General features: G+C 39.4%; 1 protein-coding gene across 1 annotated transcript in view; it reads left to right on the top strand.

Moving 5' to 3' along the window:
- PALLD (palladin, cytoskeletal associated protein) overlaps positions 1–18,683 on the top strand; it is a 478,687-nt gene that overhangs the window by 213,238 nt on the left and 246,766 nt on the right. Inside the window, exons 5-7 of the mRNA XM_056114259.1 lie at positions 2,245–2,319; positions 6,098–6,239; positions 6,796–6,819. Of these exons, the coding sequence (XP_055970234.1) occupies positions 2,245–2,319; positions 6,098–6,239; positions 6,796–6,819 (241 nt within the window). The remainder of the gene's footprint in view (positions 1–2,244; positions 2,320–6,097; positions 6,240–6,795; positions 6,820–18,683) is intronic.

The raw sequence follows: 18,683 nt of genomic DNA on the forward strand, positions 1-18,683 counted from the left end.
CTGTAATATGTGGAATAGACAAATAGTCAGAAAAGATATTTGATTTTATAAACTTGTAAAGAATGAATTGCTACTGGGTAATGGCTTATTTCATAAATGTTTTCTTTAAACCCTTAAGTAGAGGGAAATTTATAGAAATATTTATGACTAAATCAGTGAGGTGATATTTGTGAATAGACCTTGAGGCATTAGTGGGCCAGTGACACGCTGGTGCTGTGTGCTGTGTTGGAACATTGTATGCATGAGCCTTTATCATTATGGTACTGTAAATCATGATGCATTAATTTATGTTTGAGGGAACGTCTTTAATGAATGCTAGTCTCTGGGCTCAGCATTCAGGGCTGGGAATCACAGTCACCAGCTCCTTCCCAAACAGTGTTTAAGTTAGGGCTGGGGCGCCAGTACAGTGGAGAGGGCATTTGCCTTGTACGGGGTCTATCCAGATTTAATCCCAAGCACCGCCAGGAGTAATTCCAGAGTGCAGAGCCAGGACTAACTCGTGAGCATTGCTGGGGGTGACCTCAAAAAGAAAGTGTTTAAATTCCGTACACAAGATTGACACATAAGATACTTAATGACTACCAGGACTATATTAAGGTATATCAGAAATCTAAGAACACAAACACACATGCATGTAAATATGCTGATACTAAAATAATGTGAATGGTGATGCTGAAATAGTTTAAATTTTGCAGGAGCACTGAGTGGATAATATATGTCCTATTTTCATCACTCTCAGGAGAAAGACGTGTCCAGAGAAATGCCATTACTTTATTGTTGTAGGTGAGGTGATATAAAGCCCCACCTGGTGGGAGTGAGTCTGAGACAAACCCTTACCAAGAAAGTGGTTTTTCTATCTCTTGAGCAAGAGATGGAACTCTTTGTCAAGTGTCTTCATATGTAAAATGAAGATGATAATACCTTCATATTCTCAGTATTGCCAGGAATACTCTGTACGTTACCAATACAGTGCCTCGCAAGAGCAAATGACTAAATAAAATACTGTATTCTTTTTTACTATGGTAAAAGTGAGTTCAGAGATTCTTTGAACTTCAAATGACAGTGAGCAGGAGACCTAGGAACGCTGGGTCACATTCTCCTACAGCCTCACAGAGATCAAGGGCCATTGCTCTGACTCTGACAAGTCCTCTGGCATATTAAACATAAAAGTATCAAATCACTGCCCTTTTGTGTTATAGAAGTCACTGTCACTGTCACTGTCCTCCCGTTGTTCATCGATTTGCTCGAATGGGCCCAGTAACGTCTCCATTGTGACACTTGTTACTGTGTTTGGCATTGTCGAATATGTCATGGGTACCTTGCCAGGCTTTGCCATGTGGGCGAGATACTCTCGGTAGCTTGCTGGGCTCTCCAAGTAACAACTATTATATGAAAATGAATTAATTCAGAGAATTAGAAAATAAAAGATTATAAAACAAAGAAGTAGTTTCTGGTCAGGTGAGTCCTTCAGTTACGCCCAAAGAATTATGTGCCATTCTATAAAGTTTTTTTCAGAAACTTTCTTTTGTCAAGAAAAAAGTCATACATTTATTCCCTCTAATCACCCCCCACAGTTCCTTTCTAATATTACCCATATCCAAAAGGATTCAAGTTTGGCCTGGAGTAATAGTACAGCAGATAAGGTGCTTGCCTTGCACATGGCCAGCCTGACTTCAATCTCTTGTACCCTGGATGGGTCTCTTGAGCCCTCCAGGGGTGATCCCTAAGTGCAGAGCCAGGAACAAGCACTGAACATTGCTGAGTGCCTGCTTCCTCCCCAACACACACATCCCCCATCCCCTGTGAAAGACTCAAGTTTTAAATATGATAGGTAAATGTTTGATCTTTTACACTCTACTGGCAATAATTTGCACTTTTTATTCAGTGAATTCAGGCTGTATTTAAAAATAAAGTATAAAATAGTAAGAAGTTTTAAACAGACCCCTGTGGACATCCCACACACAGAAATCCATTTGGTAATAGCATTTAAAAGCTCAAGGATCCCTAAGGAGACAGGGAAATTTTACCTTGAATATCTCTGCGACTAGAGAAGAGTAACAGATGTGAAATGAGAAAAGAGAACAGTGTCTGTACTGTAAGTCTATACTAGCAACATGATATATGGCGAGATTCTCATTCACTCACCCCATTCATGTGGAGTGATCCCAATAATGAAAGGCTTCTATAGCCCATCTTTCAGCAATTTATATATTTAGAATTTGATCCATGTGTCTGTTTTTTCAGGTTCACAGTCCAACTTCATATCTCTGCAGACCTGATGGAACCACTTCTGCCTTTTTTCCTCCTGTTTTTACAAAGGTTTGACATCTGCAAGTTTCCTTCTCCGCGTTTTCTTTGGTCCTTAAGTTCTATTCACACAAGGCTTTGTGTAGCAGACATTAAAGAATGAAAATGGGTCAGGAGACTGGTTATAAAGGCTACCACTGGGGCTAAATGCTTACTTTTGGACAACTGCCCTATGATTGGAATCTTGTGAAGATTTGAGCAAAGTGTACAGAAGTGATCCAGCAGGGATTACAGGGTGGGAAAGTCAAGGCTGATAAGAAAGATACAATAGGGGGCTGGAGAGAAAACTAAATGGGCTGAGTGCTTGTTTTGCATATGGGAAATCCAGATTCTATTCCTAGTACTGTTTTGTCCCCTGAGCACTGCTGATAAGAATGACCCCTAAGTAGCAATCCAGTGGCCCCAAACCCAAACAAACAGAACTTATGTGTAGAAAATTACTTAGAAAAACCATCAAGTCTTGAACTCTTTTTGAGTTGCTTATAATTTTAGTTAATTGGATCTTAATGGCTTTAAATTTCTTGATTATGGCTGGAGCGATAGCACAGCGGTAGGGCGTTTGCCTTGCACGCAGCCAACATGGCCGACCCGAGTTCGATTCCTCCACCCCTCTCGGAGAGCCTGGCAAGCTACCGAGAGTATCTCGCCTGCACGGCAGAGCCTGGCGAGCTCCCCGTGATGTATTCAATATGCCAAGCACAGTAACAACGAAGTCTCCAATGGAGACGTTACTGGGCCCGCTCAAGCAAATCGATGAACAACAGGAGGGCCTTTACCTTTACCTTTTAACTATGTACAGGCACTTCTATATTGACCTGTAAGACTTAATACTTAAAATTTTTTCATGTTTTTTTCTGTTATTTCAAGAAATTACATATATAACTCAAGGTCTGCCCCAGCCTTCCAGATAATGAGAAAAGTAATTAAATGACTAATTTTATTTTGTCCCAAATTGGTGATTTGGATTGCCCAAGCTAAATGGTGTTGGTCATTGGATTTCATTGGTTGACACCAAACTCTGAAACTATTCCCTGAAATATCTCTTCTGCCTCTCACCCATTCCTACCTTTGTGGGGGAGGAAATTATAAAAGTGGACCACAAAGATATTTATGAAGGCCCACATAAATGGCAAAATGCTTAGGAGCAGGGGTTCACATAAAGAAATTGTGATTCTCACATTAGTTTGTCAATTTAATGAAAAGCAACTACAATTCCAGTGGGATCTGTGTTTTTACTTTTATGACATAGAGTTTGGCAACATGATTCTAAAAGATGAGTCGAATGAAAATGGTGAAGAACACTTACTCAGGACACTCCTGTAGAAGGAAAATAAGGTGGTGGGAGGCAAAACACAGGAAGGCATCTGCCTCTGAGGGAGCAGAACTTTCTAAAATCATACAAGTTTGAGTAATTGCACGCTAGCACAGGTTTAGGCAAATTAAAAATCAGAATAGAGCCTTACAACATTCCAGTGAAAAAAATTATTAAACTGGACTCCTACTTCACACTTTCACAAAAAGTTGATTCCAAGTTAACTAAAGACAAATGTGTAAAGTAAATATCTAAAACACTTGTGAGGTAGTAGAGAAGAGCCTCTTGTGTGTCTCCATTGTACAGAATGAGTTTTTTCCTTCCCAAACCAATCTATACCCGACTTCATTAAAGATATTTTCATCAACATAGTATTTACAAAAACAACTGATAGTTGATAACTTTAAAACTTCCCAACCAGATAAACTACAAAAATCCTGTGTAAAACCCTATCCAATCCCCAGAAACAGCATTATCTCAGTAAGAAATCATCCTTTGTCCTTATGACAGGAAATATTGACAGAGGGTTGGATATTTCACATACTTGACCCAAGCACTTTCACTACTACCAGTCCATTACCAGAAAGTCTGGTCACCTGATATATTAATGCCCAAGACACTATTGATTTTGTGGTTGACAGCCCAATGCACCTCTTACTATAATGAAGTCCATGTTAATTGTATCAGAGAAAAAGAGAATATGAGAAATTGCTTTCCTTCACCACAGGTTTTCATCATGTAATCTGGCTTGTGGGAATATTACAGAATTCCAGCTGGGCTCCAGAGAAAGTATCACATATTAAACATAATATCCGATTTTCTTTGCACTCCAGCTCCTGAGGCATTTCCTTAGTGATGTTTGTCTCTTTCCCCCAGGAAAATTGTAGAGTATTCTTGGTAATAGCCATATAATTTAATAAAAAGGAAGTAAAACAAGATACTAAATTTTTATAAAATTTGATATTGGGGGAGTGCTTTTAGTCACTCCCTGCGTTATTCAAGGGTTACTCTTGGATGCTGAGTCACCCTTGGTAATATTTGGGAAACCACATGTGGTGCCAGGAATTAAGCAGGGGTCACCTGCATGCAAAACAGATGCTTTCCACCGGTATTATCTCTCTGGCTCCTAAGGGCTGATTTTTTTCATTTCACCTTGTTGGGAGAGCAGAAGCACACACTTTACTAGTTACTTTCCTGTAGCAGTGTTTCCTTCTGGCTTCTTCTTCTTCTTTTTTTAAAATTTTGTTGAATCACCATGAGATAGTTACAAGCTTTCATGTTTATGGACAGTCCTTCTTCTGGCTTCTGACTTCTCTTTTTTTGCCCTTGGGGCAGCTTTTCTCCTGCTTGATGGGACTTTTTTTGTCTTAGCCTCTGGTTTTGGAAAGGTTGGTATAGAAAACTAATCTGTTGATCATCTTCAGGACTCAAACTCATCTTTTTCATTTAAATTTGCTTTTTATTGACTTTGATATAACCTTGGCCTTTCCTTGGGCTTGCAAGTGACAGTGATGGCAAGCCCCTGCATCTTCATGCTCATCCCACTCTGGGAAAGACCAAGGTTTCAGGCTAGTCAGAGCAGAGCCGATGTGTCCACCCCTGGGTCACTAGGCTTATTATGGACCAGCTTTGGTTGGGCACATTGCGTTAGTGCTGTGGGACATACATGAAGGGACATACATGAAGACAAAGGAGTAACTTTGTCTCATATGGTCCTTCCTGCACAAACAGTGAACCCTTTCCAAAGAATCAGAGTATCAGATGAACTCAATGCATAACAGGAGATGCCCTAATCTGGACTCTAAGACACTCAAGAGCCCCAGATCCCAAGCTGAAGGTGTAGATTTCATATTGTGACTTCAACAAATTGACTCTGAGTCTGCTTTTGGATTCTTTACTATGTCATTCTGCAGGTTCTCCCAGTGATTTTGGATTTGGAGTGGGTTTGAAGATAAGGGGATTAATGCAAGGGAAGGGAATATGAAGGTCAAAGGGGTAGAACCTCAGAGTGAGAAAGTACCAAAATCCTTATATTAATACATCTGACGTGACACCTTAGGCAGAGGTGACAGGATCCATATGCATGTTATCTTTTCTTTTCTCCCTATCTGGTTTTTGTAGGAACCTACACTTATTTAGAATGTAACTATATTAATAGATTTGCATCCCACCAACTTACCCTTCAATAAAGGAAATATGTGTTGCTATAAAATCCCATAAATAGAAGAGAGTCAAGAAATTTACAAGCTACCTGAACATTTCTAAGGAAATCTTTCTAGTTTCATTTCCTAGAGATCATGAAAAGTGGTTAAATAATATATATATAACTGCGTACCCTCACCCAACTTTGGGTAATTATTTTATGATGTAAGTGTAGTAGGTTTTATTTTTTTCTCCAAAAGTTGGAAGTGTTACTCTCTGTTGGGAAGTTTTTTCAGAATCCATCTCAAGACATGACTGTTTTCCCTTGACTTCCAGGAACTGCAGAACATAGCAGCATCAGAGGGTCAGGTGGTGGTTCTGGAGTGCCGTGTCCGAGGAGCACCCCCTTTGCAGGTCCAGTGGTTCCGACAAGGGAGTGAAATCCAAGACTCTCCAGATTTCCGAATCCTGCAAAAAAGTAAGGAAAGGTGCCAGTTCTTCCAGGAGAACCATTTTCTTCTCTCTGGCTTCAGGAAACCTAAAGAGGATTTAGTAATTCCGATGAATTGACTTCTGTTTTCAGAGTGAGAGAGTTGATGGTCCTCAAAGTGTGGAATCAGGAAGGTAGAATTGTGGTCAGTGCTTTGCAGATCACTTTGAAACTCTGATGCAAATTACCTAGTCTCTTTTCATGAAAAAAAAAATCAGACATTCATTTGGACTCAGAGTTAGGTGAAAACTCTCAAAGTTGGTCAGATACCCTCAAAAGCTTTGCAAGTTCCTATAAACCTTTTTGTGAACCTCTGTTTAAAATTCCTTTTGAGTGTAGCTGCAATTTAAATTTCTGTGTTTATAGAAATATTATTGGATCCACTGTCACTTTTATCTCTTTTGTATCAGGCATTTTGTTAGTCACATTCCTGCAAACATGTCCTATGCAAGGAAATGGAAAAATTGAGGGAGGTTTATTATTTATGGGACCCAATTCTAATACTCCGTTTTTGATTTATTTTCTTTTCTCATGTGGCGAACAGAACCTCGATCCACAGTTGAACCTGGTAAGGAGCTTTTGCCTTTCTTCTGTGGCTTTTGTATCTTTGGACTTTCAATGGTTCTTTGTTTCTGTTGTAAAGCCATAAGCCGAACAGTGTTTTTGCAGTTCCCTGGAAATGTGAAACCCCCTAAAAGACAATATCTCCTTTATCATGGGGTCTGGACACTGCATTTTACATCAGCTGCTTTATTAGGAAAACATGAAGTTCCACTCAGACAAGAAGGTCAGGCTCAGTGACTCGGGCATTTTTAAAACATAGTCTTTTATACTCTGAAGGCAAGTGAAATTAAAGATGAAAAAACATCCTTGTAACGTTGTAGTAGAAAAGAACAAGCTGCTGCAGTCTATTTCCAGCCTAAGCCCAGGAGTCACTCTTTTCCCAGCTCAGAAAGGGAGTTCATGGGAGAACAGCCCAAGAGGTAAGCGAATGGACCCCCAGGCATTTCTCATTTACATGCCCTGAGCCATAAAGTTTTACTAGCCTGCAAGCTGGAAGAAAGTCATCTTGCCCTGGGATCTCTCCATTACCAGGTCAGTTGACCTTGGCATCATGTCATATAATCCAGAAGCAAGGAGGCCAGCTCTTCTTTTGCCTCAGACTTCTCAAATAATTACAACTCCTCATGGGCTAAAGCCATGTTTGTAAAGGAAACAAAAGATTGTGTCTAGGAATGTCCTCATTCCTCCTTGACATTATTTTTTTATTGTATTCCCCCCATCAGCAAAGCCAACAGCTTCACTTACTCCTGCTAAAGGGAAGGATCTACCACTCTGTGGCTCAGCTTCAACACTGAGCAGTTCCACCACTTGTCCTAGGGCCTGTCCTGTCCCTTTCCTGGGTCCTTGCAGGCTCCCTGGGCTCTGGCAGCTCAACCAACTGCAGGCAGTCCTGAGGCTCTCCCATCTGAGTATGGGTGAGTAGTTCAGCGCAGAGTGGAGGCACATTTAAAAGTTCCAAGAAGCTGAGTAGCCATTTGTAGAATATAAAGTAACAGAAGGAGAGACTATCACCCAAGGATAGTAGAGATAAGGACTAGGAGGATTACTCCATGGCTTGGAAGCCAGCTTCACATGCTTGGGGAAAAGGCAGCTCAGATAGAGAAGGGACCACTAAGTAAAGGATGCTTGGAGGGACCACTCAGAATGGGAGATGTGTGCTGAAGGTAGACTATAGACAAACACGATGGCCACTTAATGCCTGTTTGGCAAACCACAACAGAGAGAGAGAGAGAGAGAGAAAGGGCATGACCTGCTACAGAGGCAGAGGGTTGGGGGGTTTGGGGGAGGGATATTGGGAACATTGGTGGTAGAGAATGGGCACTGGTGAAGGGATGAGTACTTGATCATTGTATGACTGAAACGTAAGCACAGAAGTTTATAAGTTTGTATCTCGTGGTGATTCATAAAAAGAGAGAGAGAGAGAGAGAGATATTGAGTAGCAGGCCAGAGAAATAGTACAGTGGGACATACGCTGGCCACCTGGGTTTGATCCCTGGCACCCCACTTGATGCCTCAAGTGCTGCCAAGAATGAGCCCTGAGCACAGAGCCAGGAGTACTCCCTGAACACAGGTAGGTGTGGTCCCCAACACACACCAACACACACACAGACACACACACACACACACACACACACACACACATACACACACGAAAAGAAGAAAACCCTGTCATTTTTTGGGGGGCTAGAGCAATAGTACTTGGGCAGGACACTGCCTTTGAAGTCGGCAGACATAGATTCAACCCCTGGCACTCTTTATGGGCCCCAAGCACCACCAGGAGGGATCCTGAGTTCAGAGCCAAGAGGAAGTTCTGACCATCTTCTCATGTGGCCCTGAAACTAGTAAATAAGCAAATAAATAAAAGGATGCTACATAGGAGCGATAGCACAGCAGGTAGGGCGTCTGCCTTGCACGCAGCCAACATGGCCGACCCGAGTTCGATTCCTCCACCCCTCTCGGAGAGCCCGGCAAGCTACCGAGAGTATTCGATATGCCAGACACAGTAACAACAAAGTCTCCAATGGAGACGTCACTGGGCCCGCTCGAGCAAATCGATGATCAACGGGAGGGTCTTTACTTTTACCTTACTTTTACATAGAAACCCTTGAGGAACAACTGGATCTGCCTCCTTGTCATGAGTTACAAATAGAGCATGTCACATCACTGAATGTAGCTATCACCACATCAAGCACTGCAATCACTTGATCTTACTTTCCAGATCATGGATATACACAGCTTGATATTTTATTTTCGATGTCTTTGTGTAAAGTTGCATGAAGCTGGTGGTCCTGATACATGGGTACTTGGAATTTCTGAGGCTGTCTACTGCATGAGCTAGTCTGTAAATCTTATGGAAATTAGAGCTTGTTCTCTGCATTACTGTCATAGGTAGAGGCACAGATATGATATAAATAGTTGAAAAAAGAAGAAAGGCACTGTATATCTCTTTTATCTGAAAATACATTGACATGAGCAAACCTGTGGAGCGATTGGTGACTTTCAATGTTTTATGTACAAATAAAACTAAAATCTTGGGCAAAATTTTCTAAAAATATTTTACTGTTGGAATGGATTTTAAAACTGCTTTTTACTGCTGCATGAGTGTAAAAAGGAAAATTCCTGCATTGTCTTTTCACAATATTTTTACCCATTGTCATCACCTGTATGGGTGATGATGGTTGATTCAACGTTCCCATGATTTTGTTGGAAAACCTCAGACTAACAATCTTCTGAAAATTCAAAACACTTCCTAGAAACTCTGTAGTTTCATTTCTAAGGATGCACCTGCTTAATGATTAAGATCACACAATATACTAACTGAAAAGAATGAATTTTGGGTATTTGGGTAAGTCGGAACAGTGGGAACTTATTCCATATCCCCTTTTGTCAGCCTCTGAGTTTTCACATCACAAACATTCCTGTTTCAGATGAAGTTTGCTTTTTAACATCTGCAATATACTTTCAATCATAAGTTATTGAATAAAATTAGTTCATAGCAGCTTGATACAATAATATGAACTCTAGATCTTGATGCCTTTGAGTTTAAATGGCAAAGAATAGAGAAAGATATGGAAGACCTCCTATAAACCACATCTTCTAGCAATGAAGCAAAGAAAAAGTTAGTCTCTCCATGTTTGCAGAATTTTCCCTTTAGTTAGATCTGAAAGCATTTAAGAAAAGACTCCTTGGTTCCAACCACAATAATTGCATTGGCTGAAAACAAATATTTCTTGGCAGAGAAATCTTTTAAACAAATCTGTCAATACCTGGGAAAAAAGCCATATATTGTCAGGAGCTTTTAAAAACGAAACACAACTAGTTTTCCCTGACTGCTGATAATTTCTCTATGATTGTATTTACCATGACACTACTCCAATTGCTCCTTTCTCTTTTACAGTGGAGCATTAAAATGCTGTGCCTCAGGAAATCCACAATTGGCATGTAGCATTAAATAAAATCCATGATCATATTTTTTAAACAAAAAAATTCTGAACACATGGATGACGATTCAAATGACTGCTTTTATGACTTAGTATGAGTGAGAACTTCAGAACAAACAAGTGTTAAAGCATACTTGTATTTAAACAATATTTTGACATGCCTAACAAAATTGATTACTGTTATTTTTGTACTGGTAGCCATACTTACTTCTTCTGTTGACCTAGAAGTTGACCGTTAACATTGTCAGGGAAAGAAATTAAATATATTTTGCATTGTTTACTTCCTCTACAAGAGCTCATTGATGATTTTGTATAATAGACTGCTCAACTTTTCAACCACATATAATGTGTAGAGGAAGAGGCATCCCTAGTTATTGTTCTAGCCCTGCTAGTGACTGGAAAGGAGAAAAACAGATATGACTACAAAGCACTTGAAACAAGAGATCACTTTTATAGACTTTGGTCAGTGATGTTTTCCAAATGCCTAAATATAAATAGCCTTGGCAATTCAGGAACAGATTTAAACATTTTATTTTATTACCTGTGCTCTTTGCTTCCTCTGACACCTTCACTCTTTTTAAAAAAAAAATTTTATTGAATCACCGTGAGATAGTTACAAGCTTTCATGTTTGGGTTACAATCACACAATGATAAAACACCCTTCCCTCCACCAGTGCACATTCCCCACCACCAATATCCCCTGTATACCTCTCCTTTCCAACCATCCCTCTGCCTCCATGGCAGACAATATTCCCTATAATCTCTCTCTACTTTTGGGCATTGTGGTTTGCAATACAGACACTGAGAAGTTACCATGTTTGGTCCTTTATCTACTTTTTGCACACATCTCCCATCCCGACCGATTCCTCCAACCATCATTTTCTTAGTGATCCCTTCTCTATTTCAGCTGCCTTTTCCCCTTTGCTCATGGGGCAGACTTCCAGCTATGGAGCAATCTACCTGTCCTGTGTAGATTGCTTAGACACCTTCACTCTTGATCTGTCCCTCTCTGTCCCCATCTCTCCCTCATTCTATTACTCTTTTTCCCTTTATCTTCACTATACATCCTTTTCTTATTCATGTACAAGTTGTTTCAGAGCTGTAAAAATTAGAATGAATCTCACTAGTACCTAGATAGACCCCCAGTAGGAATTAGATGCTTAGATAAAGAAGGAAATATATTCCCTCCCAAACCATTTGTGCAATTGAAACAGGTTTTTCTTGTCACTGCCATGTGTATCTGTCTAATGTGTTTTACACTCCCTTCTCTGTCTAGACAGAAGTCAGCTTGCATCACAAATCTTTTCAGACTGTTTTGTGAATTAATAGCTAGTCAGTGTACTTAAGACCAACATCCGTTTGTCATATTACCTGCTCTGGCCTTCTTCTTTAACATTCTGACTTTTCTCTGAATCGTTCAAAGACTAGCCTTGGGGGTTGGGATGGGGGTTGAAGGCACAGAAGACTCATTTGACAGCTGTTAATACTCAGGCCCTTACTCAGCTGTCTGGAAACAGCCACAAACCGTATTGAGTTACTTCTATAGTATGAGCTAACTCATGCACTATTAAAAATTTAAAAAACTTATCTCAGTGGTTAGGGAGTTATACTGTGAAAGTATAACTACTCTCAATGTGAAATTGTGCTAACTCATTCCACCCATCACCCTAAAACTTTAGAGCCCAGGTGTGGAGTCTATGATTTCAAATGTGAAGTAAATTATACTTTGTTAAATGTCCTAAGTTGCTGGATTGTAGGATTGCAATGGTAAGGATGTATGTTGAGATCCCCATCAATTGTACATAGTTAAAAACTGAATGCAACTCTCAGATAATAGGGTGAATGCCACAAAATTAGGCAGTATAAAACCGGAGGTTCCCAACCTGCATGACAAGAGGACCTGAGGTAGCATACCAGACTGACTCACGAAATTTTTATGGTAGATGTCACGATATTCAACATCTGATAGATTCAGTACAGCTACTAGCTCCAAATAGTTCAGTCTCGACATTAGATCATTCTACATTCTTTTCTATGACATCATGTATTTGTGAAACTGAGTTTTTGATGTATGTGTGTGATTCAAAGCAAGTGCTCCTTGAAAATCAATATGAAGCTTGGAAGGATGCTAGTTGTATTGAACCTGGTTCCAAGAAGAATCATGAAGTACCCTAGAGATGTCATCTGCATTAGCAATTGTGGTTATCTGAGAATAATATATCAATATTTCTTGCATCGTATGTGGATAATTTGGGGGCAATATCTAATTTGCTAAGCCCTAAACAAATAGGAAAAATAGCATAATAAATTAAGCTGTTAAGCCTATTTCTTTAGCCTTAGAAGATCTCACTGGGCTTGGGAACACCATAAAAAATAATGAAACACTTATGAGCAAAGAAAGTTTGATTCATTCTCCGGGGAGCAAAGGAAAAACCTGAGATGCATTTGCGGGTGCACCATTAAAAAAACTGAATGACTTGTTGGATTCTAAGTAATGAGTACTCCTATTCTCAGCCATCTTTCTAGACTCTTCTAGAATGCTGGTAGAGATAGGATTCTTCTTTAGGCATTGAGAGCATCCTAAGGAATGCAAGAATTTATAGTCAGTGATGATGCGATGATGTGACTTTCTTTTCAAAGAAGTCATCCAGATTATGCTAATGAAAGGTCAAGGTTGACAAGCCCCTCATTCATGCTCAGAGTTTTTGATCAACTCAGAAGACTGTCATACCAGCATGATATCCAGACACTTTCTCTGCCTTATTTTCTGGAGTTTCTACAACTTTCAGAAAATAAACTAGCAAGGAGAAAAGCATAAAGCAAATTGGAGAGAAAAGAAAATCATTGCAACCCAGGAAAAAAAAAGCTTAAACTGAGTGGGATGGGGTGGACATATAGAAAACAAATGAAAATGCCACACAAAATACAGGAAAACACAGAGAAGAGGATGTCAGAGACAAAACTTAGACACAAAAGATTTGCCCGCCCAGGTAACCTATATGTGCATTAATTGAGATTCCAGGTGCAAAGAATACAACAAGGAAAGTAATTATCAATGAGAATCTTCTTTTTAATTTTTCAATCTAAAGAGTCTTTCCAAATTGAAAGGACTCCCTGAGCATATAGTGTATGTAAATAAATTCATAGCAGTTTATCATTGTGAAATTCAGAATGTCTGAGACAAGTAGAGAAATATCAGTTGTCCAGAGGAAAAAATATCTGGTCGCCTTCAAGCTAACAAGATCAGAATACCTTAAGACGGGGCTGGAGCTATAGCACAGCAGGTAGGATGTTTGCCTTGCACGTGGCCGACCCAAATTCGATTCCCGGCATTCCATCTGGTCCCCCGAGCACCACCAGGAGTAATTACTGAGTGCAGAGCCAGGAGTAACACCTGAGCATCACTAGATGTGACCCAAGAAGAAAAAAAAACAGAATACCTAAGATATCTCTGAAGCACATTCAGTACAAAGAAACAATGAAGCAAAGCCCTTAAAATGTTGAGATAAAATTATTTCTATTTTAGAATTCTTCTCTCAACCAAATCTGTATTCTTTATAAAGATGTAGGTAAAATATTTGATATCTGCAAGGTCTTAATGGTTTTCCTTCACAAATCTCTTTATAAGCTATGACAACCCACCCCATCTCACCCCTAGCAAGAGAACTGACCCAAAGAGTATTATATTCAGCGTATAGGAAGCAGGAGATCAAAGACAGGAAAGAAATGATGGGAAATCCTGAGAAGGAAGCCAGCTATGCATAAGGAGTGTAGGACAAGTCTGGCCCAGAACAATGTGAATCTAGAGAGACATCCTGAGACTCTCCTTCTTACCATGAACTCTTTCCAAGCTCCATCTCTTACCCTGATGACAGAATGGCAGGATGGTAAGCCTGACACAAATTCTTATCTCCATGGGCCTGTCCTGTCTCTCCCCTTCTGCATTGCTTCCTGGATCAACAAAGAACACTTATTTCAAGTACCACAGAAATAATTTACTTGGATTTGGTGCTGAGCTTTGGAAGTTGACCGTGTTGAAACATCAAAACAAAGTATGAAGAGATCCACAGCACCCACTATTCCTGCTGGCTGTCCACTTCCTGCCCACACTTAGCCCTGCCAGACTTCCCACCAGCATGAATCTTGTGTCTTTCAGCACTCACTCAGGACTTTGTCCAGAGATGATCCGCCTGGAGAGTCTTGTAAAGCAAAAGGAGATTCAAGCCAGTGTGTGCCCCGGAGAGTTCTCAGGAGTATTTTTCTAACAAAGCCTCTTCTTTACATAACAAAATTTGTGCTTGTTACTCAGTATCTTAAAACGAAAGAACACATTTTTTGAAGGATACAAAACTATGTGGTAAACATATAATGAAAACCAGAAGAAATGTGATCTCAAAGGCAAAAGAAAGACAATTCCATTGGGAGAGGCATGTGGTATTTTTGAAGTTTTGATAATATTTTACATTTTAGACTTGGTGGATACACTGAGGTTTACTTTATGGTTATTCCTTAAACTGTGTATTTTGAATATATTTCTCTATAATGATATATTTCACAGATTTTAAAAATCCTTTCTAAATATTTGGACAGTAATTACTTTTACCCACACTGAATCTAGTGATTTTAGTCCAGGATTCTTTATTATCAGTTGTGTTTTGCCAAACCATGATGTTTGGAGGATGAAAACTGAATTTTATTTCACTTAAACTGAGTTCCCCCCTCCAAAAAAAAAAAAACTGTAAAGGATGGCATTTGTGAAAACACCGTCTTATTACCCAGGGGACATAGTTATATTACTCTTGCTACCCTCATCAGTTTATGAGTTTCTGCAAACAAAATGGCTTTGTTTGTGTTAATCAGGGTTAAGTATGTGTCTAGAAACTAAATGAGATACAGAATTGACTTTGGGGAGTTATTAAGTAATTTTTAGGTAACTATAAAAACTAGAATTTATCACCAGCAAAATTAGTTTCCTAATCAGTAATTTATTATATGCCCTCAAATAAAAAATCTTTTGCCTCAAGAAATAAGATTAAAATGAATCATAATTAGGTACTACTAACCTAAAAAAAATTCCATTTGTGCTGGAGACAATATTTTTGGTACAGATAAATTAGCCTCTCTTTTCATTTGACATAAACAGTCATTTCCTGGTTTCTAATTCTCACCAAAATGCATTTTACAGATGTCTTAAGGATTTTTTTCAAAATGTTACCAGATGAAAATTCAGTATTACCGCCTGCTCATCTCATTTCCTCATGACATTTTTCATTTTTAAAATGTCTGAACCATACATATTTTGATGATGTTTTTGCTCAACAAATTGTGAATCCACTATCACTTTTGAATGAAAATATGAAAAGAGACAAATAGCTAAACAACTGTTGGAACATTGAATTGTTGGAACATTGAAATGTTGGAACATTATCTAGAGAAAGCACTAGGATTAAAATTCTTGAAAGAATATCTGGGAGTTTATTCTTTTCCTTTCTAAATTTGTAACTTTTCCTAGATGTTCATTTTTTTATCATCAATTTTCTAAGTGCCTTCATTTAAATGTACCCAATAGAAGTATTCCAAGAAAAAAACCATATACTTTTTTTCAGTGAAATTTGAAGCGCACAGAGGAAACTGATAGTAAAATCAGTCCTATTTAGAACCCTTATAGAAAACGATTTTTTTGTGAAGCAGGTTATTTTTTCTAGCTCAATCTAAATTTTGCCCATATATTAAAAAATGGTTATAGAGAGACTTGCTTTGTAGGGGAGGCTGAAAGTTTTGAAAGAGGCAGATGTTTTTTTATGTTACAAAAACTTGTACCTGAGTCAGGGAACTCATAACTCCATGTCATGGTAATTATAGTGGTGATAGGCGAGAGCTCTCAAATTTTATTTAAATGGTGAGTCTTATCAAATCTAATCAAAAAGTTAATCTCTGAGGAAGTAGTTGTAGGTAGAAATGTAAGATTGAGTTACACTGAGAAGACCTAGACATATTTCTGGACAAACATTAAGGAATATCACCTCTCCAGGAACTGCCGAAGAGCTAATGTTTCAGCCTGAGTTTCCAAAACTTCAAGCAAAAGAAGTTAACAGCGTACAAACAGGAAAGTGAGAAACTGATCATTTAGGTTTTACAGCCATCTTACATGTTTTTAATGTACCCTCAAAGTCATGGAAGAATTGGGGGAGGGCTGCCTAATCATAAAACTTTGCTCTCAAGAGAGTTCTCAGGATTTGGAAAATGCAATGGTATTTTAGGTGGGAATGTAAGACTGAGTAGTTTTTGGTGGAAATGTAAGCCTGAGTTGAGAAGATCTAGAAATATTTCTGAAGCAGCATTAAGGAATATCACTTTTTTAGGAGCTGTCAGAGAGCCAGTGTTTCAGCCTGAGTTTCCAATGTTCAGAGCAAAAGAAGGTGAGAACACACAAGCTGGTTTCAGGTTTCTTGTCTGGAGTTATATTTGTGTCTTCAGTTAAATCATCATCAGACATTAAACTGGCAGTGGGCATTGATCAGTGTCTTCAGAAACTCCCATCTTTCCAGATCGAACTGCCCAAGGTTATCAGAATCAAGCCCAGAGAAGGTGGTGCAGGGATGGAGGCCATGCTTTTGAAAGCTTGTTACTGGGAGAGCAACTTTAGGTAAGATGGAACAGAGTTACTTACTTGGACCTGAAGTTCATCTCTCTGAGCAGCAGGAGGCTTTTCCCACACCTCACCTGCATCAGTCCTTTGCTGTATTGAACATCAGCATTTCCACATTGCAACATCCATCTGATCTGCTTAGCTCCTCCTCTGGGATATTTTATATGTCTGAGGACACAGAGCCCACTTCCTTGTGTGGATGAATTTCTAGTGGATTATTTAGACAGGGCATGTAAATAAAATCAGATGGAATCTACTGTTGTTTGGGGTTTTTTTTTGGCTTTTTGGGTCACTCCCAGCAGTGCTCAGGGGTTACTCCTGCTTATGCACTCAGGAATTACTCCTGGCAGGGCTTGAGGGACCATATGAGATGCCAGAGGTAGAATCCAGTTGGCTGCATGCAAGGCAAACTCTCTACCCACTATACTATCGCTCCAGCCCTGAATCTGCTATCATTTCCCATCTTAAATCTAGCCCTTTGGGGATGGAGCAAGGGAGTGTTTGTTTGCTTTTAATTGCATTTTGTATTATGTTCTGAACTGGGAAAAATTACAAAATAGCTAGAGAAGCTTTATTTTCTAGAAGAAAAGAGGATGTGTGGAGAGGCAGGATACCAAACTTCAGCAACAGTTAGCCATGATCTTGAAATAATCACTTTGGAGCTCACCTAAAGAAAGGAGGAATTAAAGGTTAATTAACTTTAACTCCCTTGCAGCAATATTTTAAGCTTTATGCACCCTTTTCTGATTGAGTCTATTTTTTTTCCTCATTCAGTAACCATTTGTTATCGATTAGAAATCCCCAATGCTTTATACCTTTCCAGATACATCTCACTTTCCAAATGATTAGTCTTTTGATGATAGAGAGGACCTTCCAAATGGTACTCAAGGGGTCTGGGGGTGTGGGAGTGGGTGGCTTCCAGCAATTCTCAGACAGCTGAGCTAAGTATTCAATGCATGGACCTAAGGATGTGTTTCTTGGGCCCTGTGGTTGGGGATTACCCAGGCCACCCTGACAATGCTGGGGCCCTCCGGGGCCAAACTCCACAGTGCTCAAAGGATCATGAGCCAGGGATCAAGGTAGGGTCAGCCACTTACATACAAAGCATGTGCATGAATGCCTGTACTATATCTTACACCATCATGATAATATTATGTGAAGCTACAACTTGAATTAATTTCTTTCTTTGTATATCTTTTTCAGCTGAAAAGCCAAAAAGTGGGTTTAGTAGTGTGAAGCACACACACACACACACACAATTATGCTTTATGCTATTTCATTGTTTTCCTTGTATTTAGTGGATCTCTAAATTAACTAATAATTATGTACTTTATATGTATCATTATGTCTCAAACTTTTATATGAAATGCCTTTATTATTTTGCTAAACTTCTCTAGTTAGGATTCATTGAAATTATGGAGCCAGGAACTGTGCTATGTCCTACAGGCAAGTGTTTGGTGACTGATTATGAGTCATAAAAGTCAGGAGCAACCATCAGTGTTGCAAAATAAGATAGAATTAAAATCAGTAGGCTGCACTTTATAATGATCCATGTGAAATTCTCGTTTCTGTTATAAATGTATATGCATATACCAGTCCATGTCATTGGGTAAAATGTAAATTACCTTTCCTTCTGTGAATCCCGCCCCTCTCGGAGAGCCCGGCAAGCTACCGAGAGTATCTTGCCCGCACAGCAGAGCCTGGCAAGCTCCCCGTGGCGTATTCGATATGCCAAACACAGTAACAACAAAGTCTCCAATGGAGACGTTACTGGGCCCG

Source organism: Sorex fumeus, unplaced genomic scaffold, assembly GCF_029834395.1.
Source record: "Sorex fumeus unplaced genomic scaffold, SorFum_2.1 ptg000024l, whole genome shotgun sequence".
NCBI lineage: Eukaryota > Metazoa > Chordata > Mammalia > Eulipotyphla > Soricidae > Sorex > Sorex fumeus.